At 45.4% G+C, this 26,014-nt stretch overlaps 2 protein-coding genes and 1 non-coding gene across 10 annotated transcripts in view; 1 reads left to right on the top strand and 2 right to left on the bottom strand.

Moving 5' to 3' along the window:
- MAPRE1 (microtubule associated protein RP/EB family member 1) overlaps positions 1-4,489 on the bottom strand; it is a 28,155-nt gene extending 23,666 nt beyond the window's left edge. Inside the window, exon 1 of one of the 2 annotated variants that reach the window (XR_002829462.1) lies at positions 4,372-4,489. The gene's annotated coding sequence lies outside the window, so the exon portion shown is untranslated. The remainder of the gene's footprint in view (positions 1-4,371) is intronic. The other variant, XM_006089403.2, reaches the window with a different exon arrangement.
- A 10,914-nt stretch (positions 4,490-15,403) lies between these two features.
- Positions 15,404-26,014, bottom strand: part of DNMT3B (DNA methyltransferase 3 beta) — a 33,653-nt gene continuing 23,042 nt past the window's right edge. For 5 of the 7 annotated variants that reach the window (XM_023754368.1, XM_023754370.1, XM_023754365.1 and 2 more), the window contains 9 exons: positions 25,729-25,912; positions 25,107-25,191; positions 23,543-23,688; positions 23,245-23,335; positions 22,816-22,964; positions 21,866-21,951; positions 19,059-19,128; positions 18,191-18,309; positions 15,404-16,939 (listed from right to left, as the gene is read on the bottom strand). In XM_023754368.1, coding sequence (XP_023610136.1) covers positions 16,798-16,939; positions 18,191-18,309; positions 19,059-19,128; positions 21,866-21,951; positions 22,816-22,964; positions 23,245-23,335; positions 23,543-23,688; positions 25,107-25,191; positions 25,729-25,912 — 1,072 coding nt within the window. In that variant the 3' untranslated portion in view covers positions 15,404-16,797. The remainder of the gene's footprint in view (positions 16,940-18,190; positions 18,310-19,058; positions 19,129-21,865; positions 21,952-22,815; positions 22,965-23,244; positions 23,336-23,542; positions 23,689-25,106; positions 25,192-25,728; positions 25,913-26,014) is intronic. The other 2 variants (XM_023754371.1, XM_023754372.1) reach the window with 1 other exon arrangement.
- LOC111826210 lies at positions 24,794-24,900 on the top strand. The gene has a single exon (XR_002829492.1). It is a non-coding gene; the product is annotated as a U6 spliceosomal RNA (small nuclear RNA).

Below are 26,014 nucleotides of genomic sequence, written 5' to 3'. Positions count from 1 at the left end.
GTTTCCAGATCTTAGCTATTGTAAATTGTGCTGCTGTGAACATAGGGGTGCATACATTCTTTCAGACTGGTATTTCGCATTTCTTCGGATATATTCCTAGAAGTGGGAACGCTGGGTCAAATGGCAGTTCCATATTTAATCTTTTGAGGAAACTCCATACTGTTTTCCATAATGGCTTAATTCCTCTATATAGTTTTCAATATTTTCCAAAAATTTTTAAAATCAAAAGTAAGCTTTTCAATAACCTAAGTACTACAAAGGTTGTGGCAAAGGACCTTACAGTGAAGAGTCCTTGGAACTAATTCTGTGCTGAGCCACCTGGTCACAGGAGGGCATCTGCTAGCCTACTAAGTACAGGAGCTTTACAGACACTTGTCATTTAACCCTGACAACTCTCTTCAAGATTCACTTGATTCTCCCCATTTTACAGAGGAAAGAGAGTTTCAACATAGAAACCCTGCAAACTGGCAGCCAAGCCTGCCCAGCACCATTGTCCGCACTCTTTCCCCTAGCCTAGAAAGTGCCACCCCTCACCCTTCTGCCAGGCTTTGAAATTCAAAACAACACACAAAAACAAATTAACTTGAAATGCTATTAAATGCGAGTGCCATCATCATCCTCGTTCAATCTACAAACGTTTACCAAGCACTGTTCTAGGCACCAGGAAACAAATAACCAGTACAGACAAGTGGCTTGTCCGCAGAGTTCACATTCTAGTAGTGGAAGTCTAACAGACCAAGTACTCAAATAAATGTCATTTCAACCACCACTAAGGCAACTGGGGTGGTGGGAATGTTGGCAGGGAAAGCCTCTCTGAGTAGACGTTGGAGCTTAAGAATTAGAAGGAAGCAGCCATGTGGAGATCTGGAAGAAGTGTGGCCATAGCCCAGTGGGCAAGAGGGAGAGCAGAACAGAAGTGGGAAAAGTGAAGATGTGAGATCATATTAGGACTCTGCAGGCCATGGAAAGGATTTTAGTCTCTAACTGTTAAGGGTTGTGGGATAAAATCAAACTCTCATTTAAGTTTGAAAAAGATCACCCTAATTGCTGGTAGAAAACAGAGTGCGAAGGGAAGGCTCAAGCAATATGAGCTAAGGACAGGCTAATCCAGATCTAAGTGAAATCCTGGGGCAATTACCATGAGGGTACACAACTGTCAAACACTGGATTTCATAGTGACTTTGGCACTTAATAATTTCCTCATTTCATGAGACACCAACATTACCAATGGGAAGAGGGGTGGGGGAGGGAGGCTCAGAGCAAAATTAGAACCACCATAAGATCCCATGCTGTCTTGTGGCACTTTATTCCCTCCACCCAGTGACCAGTATATGAGTTGTTCTTCCCACCCACCCCTGTCTTTTGCACTAGGCTGCTGCAAGCCTCATACACAGCTACAGAATGTGAAGGCTGGAAGAGACAGAGATCTACCCATTCAACCCCTTTTTATGAGCAGGGTGACTGAGGTCTGGAGAGGTAAATGACTTACCAAGTTTGTGCCCTCACATTCCACACAACTCTTGGCAGAGTGCCTTGCATACAATAGGTGCTCATTAAATGGTACTTGTTTTTTCAGGTTGGCAGGACAGTGTCAAAGAGGAAAAAAAATGTATCTATGTAAACTATTTTCAGAAGCAAACCAACACTTTTACAATCTTAAACTCAAATGATAAAGCTGTAATAAAGAACCAGCACAATTTAGCTCCTGATTCTACTGGGAATTAATCCCCACATTCCCACAGCACTTCATTCAAACATCTATGATAGGCATTACTGCACTGCACTATCATTATCTCTTCATTTCTGAATCATTCCAGGACCAGAGTTGGGCCAGAAGGCAATTTGCTCTATGCAAAGAGCTGAGGATTTCAAGCAAGAAGGACCTGAATTTGAACTTGAGGATGTCATTCATTAGCTGTATGGCCTTGGGCAAGTACTTAACTTCAATGCACCTCAGTTATCAGTTAATGCCACCTACTTGAGAAGGATGAGGTTTAAATGAGATAGGTACATAAAATACTTGGCATGCAATCTGACACAGAACATTAGGTCCAGGGCAGGGAGGGATCTTGTCTCACTTATCCTAACTTCAGTGTCAAAAACAAAGACCTGCCACCACCATCTCTCATCTGGATCAACTGTCACAGTGTTCAAATTAGTCTCAGTTGATTCTTGCAAAACAGCCAGAGATAATTTTCTGAATCACAAATCAGATCAAGTGTCTCCCTGTTTAAAATCCTTGAATGAAAAAATAAATGACATGAATACTGTGTGCAAAATACTATTATCAGTTACCAAAGGACACATCCAAACAAAAAAACATGGTCCCAGACTGAGCATTTGTTATCTATTTTGGTGACATTCATACATACATCAGGTATTGTGTGTGTCATGCTACCATAAAATGTAAGCAGCTGGTTAAGCCACATGTGACTCCTGACCACTCCCCAGCTCAGAAAACATTAATGGCCTTTCATCATCATATAATTTTAAACTCTTCATTAGCAGTACATTAATACCGGGTCCTATGTGCTCCGCAAACTCTGCAGCCACTAAATACATGAGGTTAGGCACCCTGTGGATGCGCCATAAACATCTACCGACTTACCCAATTAATTGGCTTTTCCAGGCAGTCAAAACAGAGCCCAGTTCTCAGAGCTATAGCTCCCCCTTCCTCCATAAGGATACCACTGTTTGGTCTCAACGGATGGACCCCATGACCACCCCACAAACCTCACCCTTAAATGCCTCCTTCAACCAAGTTTCGACTGCCATGAAAAAGCTTCCTCTTGCCTCCCCCAGGTAGCTCCTCCTTCTCCAGTTCGAGAAGGCTCCCAAACTCATTTTGATCCAACGCTACCTCTGAGCACCCTCTTACTTTCAAGGCACCAACCATACTGATGCTATATAAAGAGGGAGGAGGAGATACCACCAGAAAAAAAGTGATGTGACCCTGAATAAACACCTCACCTTTTGGATCAAAATGGCTCACCTGTAAAAGGTGAACAATATCTTCTGCACAACACTGCAATGGGGATTAAATGAGAATCTAATTGAAGACATTCCATTGAAAAGTACATCACATCCTAGGCTTTCCTATGAACCAGAAACTTTGCTAGTCACTGACAAACCGGAAAAAGGACACACTGGTATGAAATATGCTCTCTCTAGGTCCGGACCTCAGAGAGGCAGTGTAATATAGAGGTTAAGAGCCTGGAATTAGAGGAATCACAGAAGTGGGTTCAGCCACTTGCTGGACAGCATAAAGCAAATCTCTCCTCCTCTAAGAATCTAAGTCCATTCATTTATAAAATGAAGATGCTATCTCTTAGAGACAGAGTGAAATATTAAATGACATGATGCCCCATCAAGCACTTAACACAATGCCTGACACTTAGCAAGTGCCCAATTAGGAAATAATTATTCTTATTACTACTCTTTGAGACACCCCATTAGCAGTGGATGCCAGGCCTGGTGTACCTTCCTTCAATGGGCCTCAGGATCCTCATCCGCCCACTGGGGCAGAGGCCAAGCTGTGAAGCAGGGATTGGAAAAGCGCTGTTCATATATTGTCTTCCTAGTAGTTATATGAAATTATCTTGTCCACGTACGCATCTTCTATTTCCTATCTGTCTCCCCACCACAATGTAGACTCCTGGAGAAGACTTTCAGGCCTTTGCCCTCCTGCTCCTGGTGGGTAGCCAGAGCTTAGCACAGTGCCTAGTACCTTTTAGGCACTCAACAAATACCCAATTAAGAAAGGAAGGAGTCCATTGAGCTGGCTTGATTTCTGTTATGCACTGCGTTACAGTTTTCTGTATTATCCTTTTCCCCATTTCACAGATGAGAAAACTGAAGCCCAGAGAGGTCAGAGCACCTGCCCAAGGTCACACAGCAGGGAATCGAACCCAGGTCTGAGTCAAAACCCGAACTTTTCATCATCAGGCAACACCGCCTACCACAGTGGGGGTTCCCAGAGCTCCCAGCAGGCCTCACTTCAACAACAGATACCCCCTACCCGAGTTGGCCACCCCGGAACCTCCCGCCTCCTCGGGCCGATTCCACAGCTCGGGCCGGACTCCACACCTCCGCCTGGGCCCAGAAGCCCCCACGCGCCGTGGGGCAGCCCCGCTTCCGGCCCTAAATCCCGCCCCCTGGGCATAGAGAAGCGCGCGCCCCCCAGTCCGCGCGCGCCGGGTCACGGCCCCGCCCTTCCCCCCCACCCAGCCCGAACCGTACCGCCGCGAGGAGCGGCCCGAGCACCGTCCGCAGGACCCGCCGGCCTCTGCCCGGCCCAAGGCCCACACAGCCGCCCCCTCCCCCCCGGCTGCCGCCCCGTGCCCGCTGCCCCGTGCCCGCTATCCGGCTCACCGGCTCGCGGAGGAACCACGTCCACTGCCGTGCCCGGCTTCGGTTCCGTCTTCGTCTCGTTCAAACCGTCCGACCCCGCCCGCCCGCGCGATGACCTCACACGCACCCCCCCGTTACGCACCGACGTAAAAGCTCGTCATCGTCCGCCGGCTCCTTTTATAGAGACTCAGCGCGCGCCCGGGGCGGAGCCCAGTACTCCTGATCGACAGCTGAGGCACCCAAGGGGCGGGGCAAGACTGCCGAGGCGACGCCGCCACGTGGTCTGCCACATCCAATGATATCTCGCCTTGAGCGCCGTGTGACTCCGCCTGGAAGGCGGGGTCCAGCTACAAATTCTCCGCCCCGTAAGTCTCCCCCAACCCCTCAAAAATTGGGTTTTACAATGAATTTACACAAAAATAGCCCTGGCCGGCTTGGCTCAGTGGATAGAGAGTCAGCCTTCGGACTGAGGGGTCCCGAGTTCGATTCTGGCCAAAAGCACATGCCTGGGTTGCAGGCTCGATCCTCAGTGGGGGGTGTGCAGGAGGCAGCCGATCAATGATTCTCTCTCATCATTGGTGTTTCTATCTCTCTCTTCCTCTCCGAAATCAATAAAGAAATATATTTTAAAAAATAGGTTATTAAATAAAGACACTTGATAGGAACTTTAAGGAAAAACTGTAAAAAGTCACCTCAGGGACACATTCTGTCACCCCTTTATTGACATGCATTTATTTTCTTGTTAGTATAAAGTCACCTTGTTTGTTTATGCCTTTTTGACTGCCTTTTCCTAAGTTCCATGGAAGCAGAAACCTCAGTTCTGTTCCACCGGTGTCCCCGTGCCTGATACATAGGTTCTTAGAGACTCGCTGAAGGAATGAATTACACCCACTTTACAGAAGAGGAAACTGAGGCTCAGTGGGTCACTTGACGGGCTTGGCATCAGAAGCTGACCCAGGTTTCAAGCTAGTTTTCTGGTCTAGATACCATTTCTTTATGTATTCAAAAAACATATATATTCCCTAGTCAATCAGGCCCTAGGGATTTGATGGTGAGCAAAAACTAGACAACCTCTGAGCTCTTAAAGTTTCCAGTCTGGCAGGGGAGGCACAAATCATAACTAATGACACAAATCACTGTTTAATTACAAAGCAGACTTAGTGTTATGCAGGAGCAGTATGTGGCAAGGGTGATGGCTCATCACTGCACGGAATAGGCTCCTGGAGGCCCTTTCTGGGCAGGGCTCACCCAATTAGTTGCAGATGCCTGGAAAGATGATCAGGGAAGAATGTGAGGTGGGGAATTGGGTCAGGAGCTGTTTACCAATCAGTCTGGAGGCATTTAAAGATGAGTACTGCTGGGTGTCTGGTATGTAGTGCTCCAAGAGTACCTCACAAGGAGACCTGACTTCACCTGAGTAGTATAGGAAGGCTTCTCAGAGATGATCTTTGCCCTAATGGATTAGATGTAACCTGGCAAAGCGTTAAGGAAGGAAAGGGCAAGCAAGGAGGATATAGCAAGAGCCCTGTACCCAAATGATTACAGCACTATCAGGACACTAGTAGCCCGGTGCACGAAATTCGTGCACATTAAAAGGGAATTAATTGCCCTGACCGGGTTGGCTCAGTGGATAGAGCATCGGCCTGCAGACTCAAGGGTCCCGAGTTCGATTTCGGTCAAGGGCATGTACCTTGGTTGCGGGCACATCTCTAGTGGAAAGTGTGCAGGAGGCAGCTGATCGATGTTTCTCTCTCATCGATGTTTCTAACTCTTTATCCCTCTCCCTTCCTCTCTGTAAAAAATCAATAAAATATATTTTTTTAAAAGGGAATTAATTAGCAGAGATATTTTAATATTGCTATTTGCCCTTTCTCTATAATAGAAGTGTGAGAGATGAAAGGAAATTAGTAAAATGTATATGAAAATAATATATAAATGTATTAATAAAAAACAGTAACAAAAGGATATAACAACAGAGACATGATATAAAAATGACAAAAACATGATATGAAAACAACAAAAACATGATATAAAAACGACAGTGATGTAAACAATGACTGATAAAGTGATTAAACTTATTCTAATATCTCCCTGTACACCACATTAAGAGTGAAAACACTTTCAGAGTGCTTGACTAATTTCCCTTGTGATGAAGTATTTAGAACTTTAACTGTAACGTCACATGCTCTTCAAACTCCAGAGAAAGCAACATATAACTGACCATGTGCGAAAACAGGTTCAGGTAGGAATATGCCTACTCTGTCTAGAGTTTGTCCTTGTGATTTATTAATAGTCATTGCAAATGCTGGCATCACGGGAAACTGTCATCGAATCAATTTAAATGGGAGGCCAGTGTCAGATGGGGACAAATTAACACTTGGAATCAGAACAACCTCTCCCTCTGCAGATCCTGTTAGTACTTCACCTTCCATAATGTTAGGTCGTAATTTTTTTATAATAAATCTGGTACCATTACAAAGACCCCATTTACTATTGAGATTTCTCAATAGCATGATGATTGCACCCACTTTTAATTTTAATTTATGACATGGCATTCCCAAAGGAATAATACTATTAAGAAATTCGATGGGAAAATTTTCCTTTTCAGCATCATCTGTGGAATCAATGGAATCATCACTCAAATATGTGTGAAAATCTCCATCGAGTATATCCAGAATTTCTTCATTTAATTTTTGAACATGCTCATTTTTGGACAAATAATTACACATTTTAGATATATTTTTAATATTATCTATAGATATAGTATTTCCAAAGGTAGCTTCAATAATAGATCCATTACAAATCATTTCACAGGAGATTTCAATAATATCCATTCCTAAATGAAAACTGCTATCAAGTTTGCCCATCTCCAAGTTTTACTAACCATCCACTATAAGCGGAATCCTCTGATCTCATATTTGTTGTAAGAGACAACTTTCTGAAACATCCCCAAACATTGCAGTACTTTAAACTCATTTGTACTATGGCCGATCGCATAGCATGCGGTACAATACTGAGACATTGTCAAAAATCCCCTCCAAGAAGGAGAACTTTCCCACCAGATACAACATTCAGACTCATAATTTCTCTTAGTAATCTGTCTATTGCATTTATAGCATGACTGGATGCCATGGTGCATTCATCAATAATGAGAAGTTGGGCCTTTTTTATAGTTTTAGCAACTTCACTGTTTATATTGAGTCTAGAAATTGAAGTTTCATTGAATGGAATCGGTAATTTATATTGCAAATGAAAGGTGCTTCCACCGAGAAGTAAATTTGCAGCAATTCCTGTAGACGCAGTGGGTAAAACAGTATCACCATGACCTCTAATATAATGTATTAAAACTTTATACAGATATGCAGGTGAATAGGATTCCTAGCTGGCAGGCCCCTGACAGCAAGCTGGCCACGTGTCGATTCCATGAGGAATGGGGCTCCCTCCTTCCTCCTGTCAGGGTCCGGGGTGCAGGTGAATGGGGTTCCTGGCTGGCAGGCCACTGACAGCAAGCTATCCAACAGCAGATTCTGTGAAGGATGGGGCTGCCTTCTCCCTACTGTCAGGGTCTGGTTTGAAGACCGGCCACGCCCCCTGTTGGGCCAGACGCAGAGTTCTACCACACTGTGGCCTCCGCCTCAGCAACCCAGGACTGACTGCTGCTGGGCGCGGGAAACAGCTTGGGGAGGGCGCAGCCCTTGACAAGGCAACCCAGGACTCAGTACTTCCACGCTCTGCTCTGAGGGCAGGTTCCTGCCTGAAACCTCGCCCTGAGGGCAGGTTCCTGCCTGACACGTCGCCCTCCAGGAAACAGCTGGGGGAGGGCGCAGCCGTTTCAAAGACAACCCCTGCAGGACTGACTTCCTTCCGGTTGGTCGTGCCTCGGGTCGAGATGTTACACCCAGGGTTTTTATATAAGTAGATTAGCCCTGGATGGTGTGGCACAGTGGATAGAGCATCAGCCTGCAGACTGAAGGGTCCCTGGTTCGATTCAAGTCAAGGGCACATGCCCAGGTTGCGGGCTGGATCCCCAGTAGGGGGAGTCCAGGAGGCAGCCAATCCATGATTCTCTCTCATCGTGGATGTTTCTCTCTCTCTCTCCCTTCCTCTCTGAAATCAATAAAAATATATTAAAAAAATATTAGTAACATTAGCATTATAGTGAATTGACAGGAAGCATGGATAATCGAGTAAAGATATTCAAACGCGCCCTAACCGTTTTAGCTCAATGGATAGAGTGTCGGCCTGCAGACTGAAGGGTCCCAGGTTCAATTCCGGTTGCGGGCATATCTTTAGTAGGGGGTGTGCAGGAGGCAGTTGATCGATGTTTCTAACTCTCTATCCCTCTCCCTTCCTCTCTGTAAAAAATTAATAAAATGTATTTTTAAGCCCTGGCTGGTTTGGCTCAGTGAACAGAGTGTCGGCCTCTGGACTGAAGGGTCCCAGGTTTGATTCCTGCCAAGGGCACATGCCCAGGTTGCGGGCTCAATCCCCAATGTGGGGTGTGGTGTGCAGGAGGCAGCTGATCAATGATTCTCTCTCAGCATTGATGTGTCTATCTCTCTCCCTCTCCCTTCCCCTCTGAAATCAATAAAAATATATTTAAAAAATGTTTTAAAAATATATATTAAAAAAAATTTAAAAAAAGATATTCGAACGCATTTAGGAGTATCTTTACTCAATCACTCGTGCTTCATATCAAAATGTATTACCCTTGCCTGGGCAACATGGCTCAGTGGTTGAGCGTCAGTTGACCTATGAATCAGGAAGTCACAGTTCAATTCCCAGTCAGGACATTTGCCCAGGTTGTGAGCTCCATCCCCAAGTGGAGCATTCAGGAGGCAGCCAATCAATGATTCTGTCTCATCATTGATATTTCTATCTCTCTTTCCCTCTCCCTCTCTGAAATCAATTTTTTTAAATGTATTTTATTGATTTTTTACAGAGAGGAAGGGAGAGGGATAGAGAGTTAGAAACAACAATGAGAGAGAAACATCGATCAGCTGCCTCCTGCACACTCCCCACTGGGGATGTGCCCACAACCAAGGTACATGCCCTTGGCCGGAACCGAACCTGGGACCCTTGAGTCCGCAGGCTGACGCTCTATCCACTGAGCCAAACCGGTTAGGGCTGAAATCAATTTTTAAAAAATGTTTAAAAAGAAAAGTGTTACCCTCATTTTATACATGAGGATGTTAAGTTTCCAACAAGCTAAGTGAATGTCATAAATAGCAAAACCACCAACAGCGTGCTCAGTGGTGGAGCATTGACCTATGGGTTCAAATCCTGACTCTGCTAGGAATTAGAATTAAATGAGATATGTAAAGTTCTTGACACTCCTAGCACACTAGTATGTGCTCAATAAATGTTAGGGATTTCTGAGTCCCTTTTGATTAATGTCAATATTCAATTAATGTCAATTGTTGTCAGCATTACCTGAAGGCTATTTTGGATGGAGGACAGGACATTAGTGTGCTGGATGAAATCAGTGGAGAAAGCCAAGTCAAGAAGAGCATCAAGTGCTAGACTAGAAGTTTGGACCTGGTTCTGAAAACAGTGCATCACAGGAGGTTTCTGAGCAAGGGCCTCTGAAATCAAACTCATCTACCCTCCCAGGAGACAGCTCCCAGAGAGGTGAGAAAGGGGCATGTGATATGCTCACAGTACATTCTTGTCCCTGAGGGGGAGCTAGCCAAGGTCATCTGGGTCAGATTAAGCCTTGACTACAAAGGGCCAAAGACTAAAAAGAAAAAAAAGAATTTCCATCCAGGAGAAATAGCTTTAGAGACTGTAATAGGCATCTTTAAGCAACTGTTTTAATATGTAATCTCATTATCACAGAAACAAATTGTGGGTCTCCTCTCCAAAAACAAACAGAAAACTATGAATTCAAGGCCTGAGTTTTCTAAATGTATTACAAGTTTATTGAACTCAAAAATGGTGTTAGGAGGTCTCAGCTGCTTTGAGGACATCTAGTTCATAAAGGTCACAACTACAAAAATAAATTGTAATGCAGAGAGCTTTGTGCTGAGATAGATTTTTCCATCTGTCCACAGAGAAGAACTCAGATTAGGGAATGGCTCCTAATCCTGCTTTGGAATGGGGGCAAAGAAGGCTTCCTGGGAGAGGTTAGAACCAGAGGACTAGTCAGGCATAGGGGAGAAGGCTGTTCCAGCCAGAGAACAGCATGTGCCAACCTCTGCTCTGTTTCTGCAATTGTGGTAGGCAGTTAGACAGACATGAGCATAGCAAGGATGATGGGCCAGGTACAGAAGGTCATCGGGGTGGAAAATCCTGGGTGCCCAGCAGAGGACAAATGTAAGGTGGGACCTTGCCCCCAGGGTGACCTTTCCTCCCCAGCATATCACTGGTCATGCGGTTTGGACCCCCTGACCTTTGCTCCCTAGAGACAACTAGGCCTCAGTTGTATTTTAGCTCCAAGCCCAGAAGAGCAACAAAACCAGACCAGTGACCCCACGGCTGACCTCAGGACCAGCTGCATTGGATAATGACCCCCTGCCCTGGTGCCCACCAATCAATCAGTGGAGACCTAGACCCTGAAAGGACACACCTAGAAAGCTGCTGAATATTCTATTAAGATTTTCCCCTGGGACTGTCCCTAAGATCACCCTTAAGGAGGACCCAGCACCTTTCCCTCACCCCACCCCCCAGGAGTGATACCATTACCTTCCCAAGCTCCAAGGGCCCTTCCTTTACCTCTATAACTTGTTTCCTAAGCCCAGTTCTTCTAGGAATCACTTTTTCTACCTCTGTGACTTACCAAATAAATGTTCTTTTACAGTTGGACTCTTGGCTCTGAATTCTTTCCTAGACAGAACTCAAGTACCAAGGTTGCTGAACCCATGTCCGGTCTGACCCCACCGTTTAACACCTGGTTCCCTCTGCCTACAACACAATGCTGAGAGTTTAGGATGAACCTCAGCTCAGAGAGCACAGGTAGGTTATAAGGCCCGAAGCACCAGGATTTATATGTACACGGTTCTCTTTGTATATTTCACAACTAACTAAAAGTTTTAAAAGTAAAAAATAACCAAGTGCAATGTATGATTCTGGAATAGATACTAGTCAAAATATATTTATTTATTTATATATTTTTTCTTCTTCTATAGAGACATTATTGGAGCAATTGGCAAAATGTAAATAAGGTCTGTAGACTAGATAAAGAAGTGAGTGAATATTCATTACCTGATTGTGATAAATGTAGTGTGGTTATGTAAAACAATGTTCTGGTCTTTAGGAAATACACAGTGAAAGACTTAAGGGTAAAGAGACCTGCAACTTACTCTCAAGTTGTTCAGAAAAAAATAATAGAGAGGATGACAAAACAAATGCGTCAAAATGTTAACACTTGAGGAATTTGGGTGATGGGTATTTTTCTGATGAAACCTATATAATTTTATTAACCAATGTCACCCTAATAAATTCAATAATAATTTTTAAAAATAAATTTAACAAATCAATAACATTAAACAGAAGGAAGAAAGAAGGTAGAAAGGTTGGAGGGAAGGTGGGAAGATAAGTTGGAAGAAAGTAGGGAAGGAAGAAAGGAAAATAGGCAAATTGCATCCCATGCTGCAAAGGTTAGCAAGTAATTTCAAGCTCCAGCAAAACAAAAAATAAAACTACACATACAAAAAAAATTAAAAATAAAGAAATAGATGCAAGTAAGACCAAGGAGAAATAGTAGTAGATGTTGGCTACACAGAACAGATTCCACCTCACAACTCCTTTTCCAGTAGCTGGGTGGCTTGGGTTTATTAAGGGAGTTCGCAGTCTCAGTTCTCTTACCTATAATCATGGTGATCACAGCCTCACTCCAGGGTTGCTAGGAGGATTCTCTAGCATAGCAATAAAGCAGTGCCATTTGCTCAGCACTCTTCTATGCACTTCACATATGCTGAATCATTTGATTCACACATCAGCCTTAAGAGGTTGATATCATTTATCACTGTTTTACAGTTGGATAAACTGAGGCAGAGAGCCTATGAGGAACACCTAAGGTCACAACTCAGGAGGGGATAAAGCTAGAATGGGCACCCAGCCTGGCTGCAGAGAGGAATCAAGGACCAACCCAGGCCGGGAACAGAGGATCATTCAAGAAGTAGCAGTTGGCAAGAAAACCTTAGGAACTGAGGTCCAGTGGCAGACCCTGTTTGTTTGGTGCTGTCCAGAGGCCAGTCCCTACATCCCCAAGAAAGATCCTGTCCACACCCATATACTCTCCCTAACAAGGAGCAAGGGAACCCTGTGGGGTGTGGTGATGGACACAACTTCAATACCAGATGCTGCTGTTGCTACCGCCCAGCTCCTCTGCAACATCTGGGGGAATATTACCCTGTCCTTTAATTTTTAAACTTTTATTATTAATACATAATAAATAATTAATATGTTAGTAAATGTTGCATGTTACCATCACTTCCGGTACCCAGTCATTCACACTGTGTTAATAGCTTGCCATATCACAATACCATCCAATGCATGTGAGGGCTTGCTCATGCCAGGCACCAGGCAAAGCACTTTCCCCAGATCATGCCCAAGAACGCTCACAGTAGCCCTAGGAAGTAGATAGGATTTATGATCCCCACCTTTTAGAGATAAAAAGAAAACCAAACAAAAAGTCCAAGCGTCACCTGCCCACAGTGATCCTGGAAACATGCCAGACCCTGGAAGATTGCTTCATAAAAGGCCCACAGGTGCGGAACATTCATCCCCTTGCCACTGAGCCTGCGATCACTTGTTACCAACTCTCGCCATCTTGAGAAAACTCATAAAGAACTGCCCCCATAGGACAGGCCTCCCCTAGTCTGCCCCACAGGCAGGCTAGGATCAAAGGCCCCTCACCTGGAAGGCTCGTCCATCTCCTCTCTTGGCGTTTCGAGGCCGGGGCTGTTTATTTTGCTTCATCCTGTCCTGGCATTTGGTGCAGCACTGTACACAAGATGGCTTAACAGGGCAGCTAAGGTCCCTGGGGTCTCAGCACCTCAGAGAGGAGTGCCAACCAGCTCACTAATTGCCAGTTGTCTCACCATAGCGACTCACTGTTTGTAGCCCAGCAGCATCTAAAAACATAATTTGGTTTCTCATTCTTCACTCCAAACCTGGGCCATATCACTTAGGAGCTCAATCTGAAGGCACACAACTACAATCATGGAGGTGGCTAGGATTATAATCTATCTTACATATGAAGTAACAGAGGCTCAGAGATACCAAGTCCAAGTAATGCTCAGCTGATACACTACATGGGCATCCCCCATTTACACACCTTTCTCCCTTAAATCTTTGTAGACTCCTTTTCCCTGACTAGGCTAGAGGGAGTGATATTACCAAAAGGGGACCTGGCCCTTAGAGGGTCTGCCTAGGGCTGGCCGGTGGTGTTGGGTTCTTGAATTCATGCAGGAAATATTTCACAACAAAAGTGTGATTTTTTTAAAAAAAAAAAATACTGATTTCAGAGAGGAAGTGAGAGGGAGATAGAAACATCAATGATGAGAATCATTGATCGGCTGCCGTCCCCCACTGGGGATCGAGCCTGCAACCTGGGAATGTGCCCTTGACTGGAATAGAACCCAGGTAGGACCCTTCAGTCCACAGGCCATGCTCTATCCACTGAGCCAAACCAGGTAGAGCAAGTCTAGGTGATTTTGAGGGTACACTTATTAACGGTGAAACAAGGACAGTGAAACAAGGAAGGCTTAGCATAGAACAGGACAGCCTAAGCTGGGCTGCTTTGGTTCCCTAAAAGGTATAGGGAAGAAATGAGCTGAGGTGGGGCTGCTTTAGCTCACTGGGAAGTCAGAGGAAAGGGGGCTTTGGAGACAGGTTTAGGGGGTTAGCCGCTGCCCATTACTCCCCTGGTTGCGTCTCCTGGGGTCCCTTAGAGTCCCATGCTGAGGGGTAAGTGAGGTACGCCGAGGGCACAGGCTCACCCTGGGAGCTTCATTTTGAGGGTTTTTAAAGGCTGGGAGTTTGGGGGAGGTATTAGGGGAGCTTAGCTTCTATGCTAAGCTCTTTCATATTCCCAATAGAATATTCATGTTTTATGCTGATATGCCAAAATGAGATTTATTCCCTTAACTTCATCTGTTCTTGCCTGTGGTTGGCACAAATGGCAGGTTGTTATTACTGTGATTTAAACTATTTATCGATTTGGGAGAAGTGTGTAAACCATTTACTTTTACATTTTTAAAAATTTATTTTTAGAGGGAGAAATATCCATCTTTTCCTCAACTTATCCATTCATTGGTTGATTCTTGTATGTGTCCTCACCAGGGATTGAACCCACAACCTGAGCATATCAGTACAATACTCTGACCAACAAAGCTATCCGGCCAGGGCTTAAACCATTGTGTTCTTGGTTTAAGGAAGATAGGATTTACTAGATGGATGCAAACTGGTCATGGAACTGTTTCCCTATCCCACTTGCCAAGGAATTTTCCCAGCTTCTTCCTATCCTACCTCAGTGAGACACCAGGATTATGGCACACTCTGGGCTTGGGACACCTGGCTAAGTGGTCCCAGGACAGAACTACTGAAGGGAGTTGCCATGTTAAACTCAGAAGAGCAACAGGCACATACCCCTCCCAAAAAGCTAAAGCCATAGGCAGCTATGTTAGATCAAGGGGCCACTCCCAACCAGTCCTTTCCCTGGGGCTGCCAAGTCCCCTCCCTGAAGGGGTGCTAGAGGCATAAAGAACTGGGAGACAACAAGCCTTTAAGATTCCAGTCACTTATTTTTGAAGCCACGATTTAGAAACCCATTTACTAGCCCAGTGTGATCCCTGACCCAAAGGCATGGAATTCTCAGTCTCCACTACACATTCAATGAATCGAAAACTCAAGGTGGGGCCCAGAAATCTCTTGAATAAGCCTGTCAGGGTCTCCATTGGAGTTTGGAGACCAGAGCCCTAGTCCTTGCCTGCATTCACTGTGCTTTGGATGACTGACCTACGTCAACAGCCCACCTTTGCACTTGAGCCAGGCTCTCCTCCCATCCCACCCATCTGGCCTGCAAAAGAACACAAAGGACACCAGACAGTTATAGAGAAATACTGATTTTAATCCAACATAAGGTAAACAACAGGCGTCCTTTATCTTTCAGCCCCAAAAATAACAAAAACTTGTTGAAACAAGGCACAATTTACCCCCATTCTTGTTATGTGACTCCCGTCACACAAAAAACTTCTATGAAAATGGTAAAAAAAAAAAATAGAAGTCTGAGTTTTAAAAAATGTATTAAAAAAAACGCCCACAAAACCTGTCAATAATATTCCTTATCCTACAAAATAGCACCAGTAAGAAGAGTAAAAGGTGTTAAAAACCATTACAACAGCATTTCTGAAATGCAGCTTGTCCACCTCATGTTATCCCTACAAAAGAATTATCATGGAATAAAAAAGGACTTTAAAAATCTCTGGAAGGAGGGTCACGCTTTTATTACAGTGTTCCCCCTGCAATCTCTTAGATGCGAGGAATGTGCTTCTGCCCCTGGCTATCACTGCTTCTGTGTTTCGAGAAAGACTGAGGAGTTAGGGTCATACTTCTAATCTGGGGGACCTGTATCTGTGATGAAGGGAGGGTGCATTTGTGTGTGGGGGGGGGGGGGGTGGAGTCCTTACCTAAGGGTCCTCTTTCACTCCTCACATGGGGAAGAGATAGTGAGTGGCCATACCTACCTATATAATATGTCAGCTTATGACCCAGCCCACCCCTTCCTTCCTGAGCTGCCTGGAGGGTTCTATTGCAGTCACTGGGAGGGATTTAGCTAAGGGTGACCCTTCCTCCCCTTGGGTCTAGGGGAAAAATAGCCCTGAAACTATCACCAGTGTGGACAATACTCTCAATGGGCCCCAACATTGCATCCCAGCCCTTTATACTGAGGTGAGGGGAACATGCTGGGTAAAATTCAAGCATGGCAGACATCATTTCCAAATCTGCCCTAGAAAAAAAGCATCCCGGTCCCTTAAAATGTCCCTCAGCTACATGTCTACCACTGTACACACCTGGAAACAAGTTGCTGCAGACGCTTAAAAAATAAAGTATTGCAGTAACTGTCTCGGTTCACTTTTCAGCCTTAACCTGAGTATGGGAGAGCAGTCATGTCAGCACTGTGGTTTTGGTACATTAGCTATTGTTTCTGAGCGGTAAACCCAGGAGGGAGGGGAAAAAAAGCAATCTTTACTAACTACTTCAAGTTTCAAAGTTTTACAAGATAATATGAGCACCGTGTTTGGCCGTTCTAAGAGGCCAAGTTGAATTGTGCGCAAGGAGGTGGCACCTGGGCACCCCCTGCCAGGAGGGTGTCGGGTGGCTGTGGCCCAAGATCCATGGTGTGACCCCACACAGCTGAGCTAAGGAAGGACAGAGCCTGGGATGTACCTCCTGGGTCCCAGCTCTGCCCCAACACCCCAGTGCCCCAGAGTGGCTGGGGGACTATTCACAGGCAAAGTAGTCCTTCAGGGGGGCGAAGAGGTGTCGGATGACAGGCACACTCCAGGACCTCCCGAGCAGCTTCTGGCGGGCACCACGGCCCATGTTGGACACATCCGTGTAGTGTACAGGAAAGCCGAAGATCCTGGGGGCACCAGAGTAGAAAGACAGGAGTCACAACCGCCACCTGCAGCTACTTAGTACCCACGGGAGATCCTCACCGTGGCCAGGATGGCACCAGGCGCCACTCTTTCTGCCCTGTGTCCGGGCCCACCCTATGAGCCCTCTTTTTTTATTTTAGGAAGACACTATTTTATTATTTTTACTTTTCATTTTTATTGGAATTTAAAATTTGTAGAAAAGAATATACTTATGTTCCCTTTACTCATTTGCACATGACCCCTCTCTTGACCCCCAGAGGTCAGGTGCAGGGTTCTTCAGAACATAAATGTTGTACCTACATATATTTTATTCATTTATGGCATACCTAACTTTTTCTCAATTTTTTCAACATTTCTAGACCACATGATTCATCTGTGATGTTTTTTTAAATTGTTGCAAATCTCTGAAAATGTTCTGGTATTTATTGAAAATAATCTGCATATAAATGGACCCACGTAGTTCAAACTTGTGTTGTTCAGGGATCAACTGTACAGAATAATCCACAGGACCAGTTTGTTTCTAATAATGAGAACTTTTGTACTAAGAAAACTACTGTTTAGTAAAGAATAAAAGTGGTTGTAGAACTGAAATATGAGGAATGAAAATACTGCATATCAAATCCTTCAAGACAGTCAAAATGTAGAGAGGAATATCCATAGCCCTTCTTACATTTTTAACAAAAATATTCTAACAAAAATAAGATAATAAACAAGAAAAACAAAAGGAATGAGAAAAACAAATTGAAACCAGAATAGGAGAACTGAAACTTAAAAGTTAGTTCTTTGAATCAAAATAGGTAAGCTACCAAACTTAGCCAAACAAATAGAGATGTGTGGCTAAGTGGGAATCAGCTATAGAAGAGCAACTTGGCAGAAGGAATCTTCTGAGAAAGAGCAATGGCATGTTGGTGGGGTTTTCTTTAGCTGGTTGCTTACATCCTAGTCCCAGCATGTTGAGGCAGGCAGACGCCAGGGCAGCACAGCCAACACACAGACTGTGCTGTCTAATGACCTCATGTCAGATTCCTCCTCACCACCACCCTTCCGCCATGTACGGCGGGAAATAAGGACTAACTCTGAAAAGGTATTACTCCCAGCCCCACTAACGTAGATCAGTGGGTCCATGTAGAATGAAGGCAGGCAAGCAAGCCTAATTTGTGCTGCTGGCCTTGACCACTTTTCTTCCCCTTCCTCTCTGCCTGCATCATTCCCTTTCCACATGCAGCCTCGCTCACCTTTCTAGCTCAGTGCACCACAAAACATCTTCTTTGCCATTCATGACAACAGGGAAAAGTTGGTTTTTCCCCTGTCTGATCGAGTTCGACTTGGTGGTTATTGTCTGTACTTTCTTTAACTGGAGAACAAAATGACATCATGCAGTGAGCACGGAATGAAGGGTTCTGGGGATGAGTCAAGACTCAGAAGCACCTAGGGAAGATGGGGGGTGGCGGCAGGTAGGGGAGAGAAGGTGGCAGTGCTGGGCTCGCAGAGAGAATAAGAAAAGGAGAGTTGGAAGGACAAGAACATTTTGTGCTTCCCACAAGCGCCAAGAAGTTAATGCACAGAAAGGACCAGCCTCAGAGAGAACAAGAGATAAAAATGTGACCATGAATGAGATCACATGGGTGCCAAGAGAACTATGGATCAAGCAACATTAAGCGAAATGTAACAATCCACCCAAGATTATATAGGGAATGGTCAACCAAACCAGGATTTTAGCTTGATGTAAACATTAAGAATTAAGTTTATGGACATCTTAATATAATTATCTAGGACTTGCCAGCAGATAATTATTCCTTTTGGCAAAGTATTAATTACTCACTTCTTGGGAGGACCAGCTGAAATTATGTGTGTCTCTATGGCATGTGCATTCAAAATTAGAAAGTCTAGTTGCCTTTTCTCAGATAGTGATTATTGTTTATTAAGAACCACTCCTACTCTGTACTTGACAGGCAGGACAGAACAATCATGTGGGGAAAGAGGCCAGCACCAAGGAGTTACATGTGAGGGGAGAGGGGCAGGAACACACTGGGTACCAAGATCAAGTCCCGCTTGACTGTCACCAAGTGCATTTTCCGCAGACTGTTTGTGAGCGCATCTTACCTTTGCTGTCCTATTGAACTCCAAGCAGTCCTGCAGCTCGAGTTTATCATTCTTTGATGCTATCACGGGCCTGGGAACAGCCAAAACCCATTACTTTCTACCATCTGTCAATGGGCCTTAGCTAGGCACCTCCCAAGGTGGGAGTGAGGGCCTAAGCCTGCAAAATGTGCTCTGGCAATGAACTGCGACAAGTAAATAAATACATGGTGATAAAGATCCTGGCATAAGCACCAAGCTGTGTGCCAAAGCCAGGGACAGGCTAGCCGCTAGCCCCTTTAAGGGGCAAGATCAATGTCGAGGAATAAATGATCCTCTACCTCAAATTTTAAGATCAGTCAAATTAGGCTCCCATTGAGTAGAGCAGGAATGGGGACGCACACTGGAAAGAGTCAGGAGACCCAGTCCGATCCCAGCCCGATTACTAACCGAGTGATGATCTGAGCAGTTACACCAGACCTAGTGTCTCAGGAGCTTGGATTAGATCTTTGTGGGTCTACCTGCTACACAGAGCATTGCAAAGCCATGATTCGGTGGCTCGCTGCTAGGGATGCCGCCACAGGAGGGTCTAAGGACTAACAGTGGATGCAGGTAGAAGGACAGGAGGTGGTTCAAAAAACACTAACTACCCTTGTACCTCGCACCATCAAACAAACCTGCAAATGCAGAGAAAGGCAAACGGGTGCCCAGAGTGGGTAGAGCTTTAGAACCAAAGTGGTTGAGCAGTTCAAGAGCAGAAACCATCAAGAACGCTGTATCCACACTTGATCAATACCTCGGCAGCTCCCATGTAAGGAACCTCAAGGTCACAAACAAAACAGACATAAGAATGGAAACAGTGCCCACAAGAGAGGCCACTGAATCACACGAAACATTCCGTTAGGTTCATCAATCTTCCTTGACCTTACCTTCCACATTTCCAGTGCCACTCTATTGCCATCCCCAGCTTTTCTTATAATCCAAGGGAGCTGAGGGACTTGGGGAAAAGGACAGAGCACATCCCTACCTATGTTGATTCTAAGGTTTTTCACCTCCAGGCTGGATTTGGGTCTGTGACCCCTGGTTTGTGCTTGAGTCATCATTCTAGAACCCTGTAGTGCCGGCTATAGTGCTACAGCTTGATTCTTATCACAGCTCAGACAGAAAACTTTGCGGCATCTTTGCTGACTCTGATTATCATCTTTTATTGCGGCACATCCAGTGCCTCAGCAAGTCCTGAAAGTCCAACACTCATGTTATCTTGAATCTAATTCCTCCTGCTAAATTTCACAGAACTGGAGGGAATTACAACGCCCCAAGGTGCAATGTGTGTATGAATGGCACTTCCTGGGGCATCAATAATTAGTCAGGCTCCTCTAAAGGACCATGACCATCTCAAGTTTCTCTTCATTTCTGCCCTCATCCCACTATCATCTATTTTACCAGAAACTACCATGAATCTAGGACACAAGTTGTCAGCTTAAAACTTCTTAGAATCCCCAAAGTAAATCTAAGTGGACCCATAGGCCTCACATAATTTGGCCCATACTAATGAGTTCTCTGTCCTCCTCGTACAGCCTCTCACCAAATGAGGAACACTGTTCTCTGACCTGGTCTGTGAATGACCTGCAACCCTTCCTCCGCCCTTACTCTCTTCCTTTTGCCTAGAATGTTCTCTCAAATAACTATGGCTCCATTCCTACTTCAGGTCCTTGCTGGAATGAGAAGCCTTCCCATCAACTCTTCCAATGCCCTGCCCCCTCCAGCCATGACCCTGAAATCATTTACTGTCTTCTCTGCCCACCCCCCACTAGCACGTGAACGCTGAAGACTTACATCTGATGTGTTCACCAGTAAACTGGCAGCTACAACAGTGACTGCTACGGAAGCAGAGTTCAGTGAATGAGCCCACTTCACTCCAAATTCCGATGGCACTGCACCATCTGATTGGGTGACGACCCAAATAAAATTGCAAGATGCCTGGCCATTATGGCTTAGTGGCTGAGCATTGGCCCATGTACCAGGTTGGGCACATGCCTGGGTTTTGGGCTCCATCCCCAGTGGGGAGTATGCAGCAGTATTTCTCTCTCATGTTTTCTCTCTAAAATCAATAAAAATATATTTTTTAATTTTTTTAAAATGCCAAGATGTCCAAGAAGAAATCCTCCAAGCTACACCAGTAACTTCTTGCCTCTATCTACATTTTGCTAAAAATGCCAGAGTTATTTATGCTTCCAACACTTCCTTCTAAAAGAGAATCTTTTTAAGCTTAACGTATCTGCAAGTCTGGGATGTCAAATTACCATCACGTTTTGTATCTTAATTAGGACACCACACAGCCCTGAAACCACATATAGAATATAACTAAAGCTCAGTAATATGAATGGACTAATGAAAAACTGGGGAAAGTTCTTGGCTAAGAAAATCCAAGGATGACAGGGTGTCATCTCAGCTCTGCCACCTGCTTGGTCATATGAGGGAGAAGGGCATGTCTAAGCCTCTCCTGCATTTCCCAGTGGGACAGGCAATGAGGAGAGGTGGGGTATAAAGCATGAGCATCTCCAGTGGGAGAAGACGCCTGTCTGCTCCAGCACACGCACTGTAAGAGCCAGGCCCCTGGGCAGAGCAGGAAACAAGTTGGAGCAGACTGAGGAATCTTGGCCTGAGGTTTCCAGGTAGTAGTTACATCTTAGCAGATGTCAATCTATAACACCAGAGATTGGTCTGAAGCCCAGGGTGGCTCTGTCTCACGTGAGTAAACCAGTCAGAGCTCAGACCATTAGATGCATTTCACTTGGCTGTTATCTGTCCCACTCAGAGCCCTGTGTTACCTGTTCATCCCGGGCAGGTTGCCCCAGAAGTATCGGGCCCTGTGAGCAGCAGACACTTTGATGGCATCAATCATCACTGGATTACACTGTCGGGAGACAGAAGAACAACTAGCTGCCAGGAGCCCACGGCAGGATCCAGGTAGCAACCAGAGTGGGGCAGGTGACAGGGCTGCTCCTTAGCTATCGAGGACACATGATTCCTGCCAGCTAAGGGGCAGACCAATCTTCAGCAAGAATCTGGCTGGAGGCACAGCTAGTGCCCCATATTAACGGTGGGAAAAGAGACCAGGTCAGACCTGCAAGTTCTGAGAAGGTATGGGCTGGGGCGCACCAGATTATTATGGAATGGACAAGTGACAAAGACAGCTCAAAAGAAAAATCTGACAAATCAAGCCCCTGGTGTGGGAATGCAGGGTTGGCAACATATGCCCCCTGACACCCATCTGTCAGGTTCACACAGCATGAGAGAACTAACTAGCCAGTTCTATAATCATTCTCACAGAACTTAAGCTGTAAAGCTTTGGGGAAAACTAAAGGACGTTGTAAGTGTATAAAAAGTATTTACTACAATGTTTAATTCATATTAAGGATTGGATAATGAACCTATCTGCGTGCCCTAAAGAAGCAATTCTCAGAATAAGGATTAAAAAACTCTCTAGAGTAATAACCGGAGTCAAATCCCATGAGATATCCAAAAGTGATGGTTTGTTTCATCATCCGACTTCAGTAGGTTCAGGATAACTTAGAGATCAATTTTTTCCCCCCCTCAAAAGTATTTGAACCAAAGGAGATTGAACAAAAGAGAATCAATCAACTCGACTCCATGATTCTGGGATCTAGCCAGGTCTTCAGTTAAAATCTCCAAAATAATTCACAACATAGAAATGCCCCACCCTCATTGCCAGCAGGGCCTTCCCCGCTAATGTAGTCTTGACCCTAGGTCCCCTCACCTCCAGGAACCGACAGATGTCCCTCTTGTCGCCAACCTTCATGGCTACCACATTCTCAAACATCCAGAAGAAGGGCCGATCGTCACCTTCCTTGGGCCGTGCGTAATTCAGCAGGTGGTAGAACTCGAAGAAAAGTCGGCCTGTGCCCTCTGCGCCCACAAAAGAAGATAGCTGTCTGAGGTCAAAACCACCCCTCCACATTGCAACCAATGGGTTCCCAGGGGTCACCTGAGGGTGTTGCCCTGCACTCCCTTCATCGGCAGTGCAATATTTGTAAGTATCTTGGGGGACTGAGGCTTCACAATGTGGCATGGACAGAGCTGACAGGTAAGGCTGTTAAGAAGCAAAGAGCTCCTCCTCAGGGCACTGCTGGACCAACACTCAGTTGACATAGGGTCTTCTAGGGCTACCAAACAAAGGGATACTCACCATATAGGCCTTTCCTGGCAGGGTTCACATTTGAGAGATCATTGCATGGGCTCCCACCAATTACCAAGTCAAAGGGACCCCATTCTTCAACCTGAGGAAGAAAAACAGTCTCACAGGAGGATAGGAGTAAGGATGGAGGGATAGACAGCCTGGGTTCCAGGTAACCTGTCAAGATAGCTTGCCTGCTATGACCACAGGTTACCTTTTCCCACACCCCTGGGCATGGCTGTGAGGTTGTGTGGGGCTCAGGGCGAGGAGGAGGGTGTTACAAAGCCCCCAGGGTGCGGGCTGTCCTCACATTTTTCTTTGTGATGTTCCTGACGTCATTCACATATTTAATATTGCCTTCGTGCTTAACAGTTCCAACGGCGATGGACTCTTCACACACTTCAGAGGCGACATACTTCTCTACTTTGATCCCCAATTCTTTGAGGACCAAGTACCCTGTGTGGGATTGGGGAGACAGAAAATACACTCAGGGTCATCTTGCCTCCAGTGATTCTAAGTCATATCCAAGAACTCACATCAGACCCACAAGTACATGGTAGCCCTCATGTGAAAACCTGCAGATGGCACAAACTACAGAGCTCAAACACCAGGGTCTGCAGACTATAGAGTTTTGTGAAGAAAATAGGTATGTATCAACTGGTACAGCCCACTGGTAGGACCTATTAAAACTGACATGTCTAGCCCTGGCTGGTTTGGCTCAGTGGATGGGTGTAGGCCTGCAGACTAAAGGGTCCGGGGTTCAATTCTGGTCAAGGACATGTACCTCGTTTGCAGGCTCAATCCCTGGCCCAGATTGGGGTGGCGGGAGGCACCAATGGATGTGTCTCTCTCACATGTCTCTCTCTCTCCCTCTTTTCACCCTCCCCATCCCTTCCACTCTATTAAAAAAAAAAATCAATGAAAAATATCCTTAGGTGAGGATTAAGACAACGAAACACAACACACACACACACACACACTCACACACACACATAAACTGACAGGTTTACAGCCATTGCCCCAGCATAGTCAAGCACAGACACAAGGACAGGGATCTTCACCAAAACCATGTTTAGAAAATAACCTCAAAGTCAGGGGACAATGGCCAAGGCTCCATTTTCCACTGTGGGTCACCTGTGCCAGCATAAACAGGTGTGGAAGATGCAAAAGGGTGGGGGAAACAAGCAGCTAGCCATGACCTGAGCGTCATTAAAAACTGCCAGCTTTAGGCAGGTGGACACTGGTAGACACACATAAGTACAAATGATGCTAAATGCACAGCACCTCATCCCCACTGCTTCCTGCTCTGGTAAAATGGAGATATTCCTACATCCCAGGGAAATTTTGAGCATTAAATGTGTTAAATTAGGAAAAGCTCCCAAGGGCGACATGCTTGTAGGTTATGCTTATTCTACACATGTGGAAACTGGAGGAATGGGAGAAAAAATGGATATTAACAGGATAAGTCTATTAATCTCCAGTATATCCATGTTTATGGAATAAAAATAATTTCCCAAGATATCTGCATATAATACAAATAAAATGCAAGAGCTAAAATATGGTGCTCGCTTCGGCAGCACATATACTAAAATTGGAACGATACAGAGAAGATTAGCATGGCCCCTTCACAAGGATGACATGCAAATTCGTGAAGCATTCCATATTTTTTTTTAAAAAAAGAGCTGAAATATGTATATATGACTTAAAAGGAACAAGAGGACCAAAGCGGGTGAAATACATGGTGGAGAGGATTTGAGGAGAGAAACAAGAAGTCATTGGTTTTCTCAAAACAGACAGACAATCCCAGGATTCTTGCTTGGCACTGATGAGACACCTGGACCAGGTAAGCATCCCAAGGTGAATTCCAAACTCACCTGTGGCAATTCCATCAAACAGGGACAAGACTCGAATGGGCCGCCTTCGGGCTGCAGGAATCGCAGGGTATAACTTGGGGGCTTCCTGCCAGGTTAAAGAAGGTCATGGAGGTCAAGGTACAGGGGAAAAGGAGCAACCTCTGGGTGAGGGGTGAGCTGACCTTCCTCTGAGGGACTCAAACTCTGTGTTCTGCCCTTTCTTAGCAGGGATGCCCTTAAGAGCTTTGGCACAGACTGGCTCTTCTACCCTTAAGACATGGAACACAGATGCACACACACAAAAGGACATGACACCCTAAACAGGAAGACCTGGGACTGCCTCACAGACCTGGTAGAATGGAGCCCAGGAAAATCCACTCCTCCTACAATTAAAGACTAAGTCACGGGCTTCTCTTTCCTTAGAAAAACCACGAAAGGCCACGAAGGAGAGAGAAAAGACCACTGGGGAAGCCTGAGGACTGTACAAAGGACATGTCAATTATCTCCGTCTCTGAAGGATGAGCTACTCAGCCAGTCGTTTGTATAATGGACCTTTTTATGAAATCTTGCCAACAGACTTGGAGAGCATTGCAGTCCCCGGACTCTCTGGGGTAGGTGGTGCTAGAAGGAGCCTGTGGCTTACGTATTCGAGACCAGGGTCGCTGGTGAAAAAGGACTGCAGGCGAACATTCCAGTCCTTCCGGCGCTGCAGGACCCCGTGACAGCGCTGAGGGAGGCACATGTAGCAGCTCCAGGGCTCCTGCAGCTTGGCATCTGCAGCTGTGCCCGTGCCCACCAGCAAATCCAGGCACTCCACACAAAAGCACCTGTGCCGGGAGTGGAGAGAAGACATCAGGCCTGTCTCCTACATCCATAGCCCTGCTTCCTGGATGGTAATGCACCGCCTAAAAACCGGATGCTCCCCCCGT

Source organism: Myotis lucifugus, unplaced genomic scaffold (genome assembly GCF_000147115.1).
Source record: "Myotis lucifugus unplaced genomic scaffold, Myoluc2.0 scaffold_60, whole genome shotgun sequence".
Lineage (NCBI taxonomy): Eukaryota > Metazoa > Chordata > Mammalia > Chiroptera > Vespertilionidae > Myotis > Myotis lucifugus.
The sequence above is the reverse complement of the archived record's forward strand: the minus strand, read 5'-3'. Positions and strand labels throughout refer to the sequence as shown.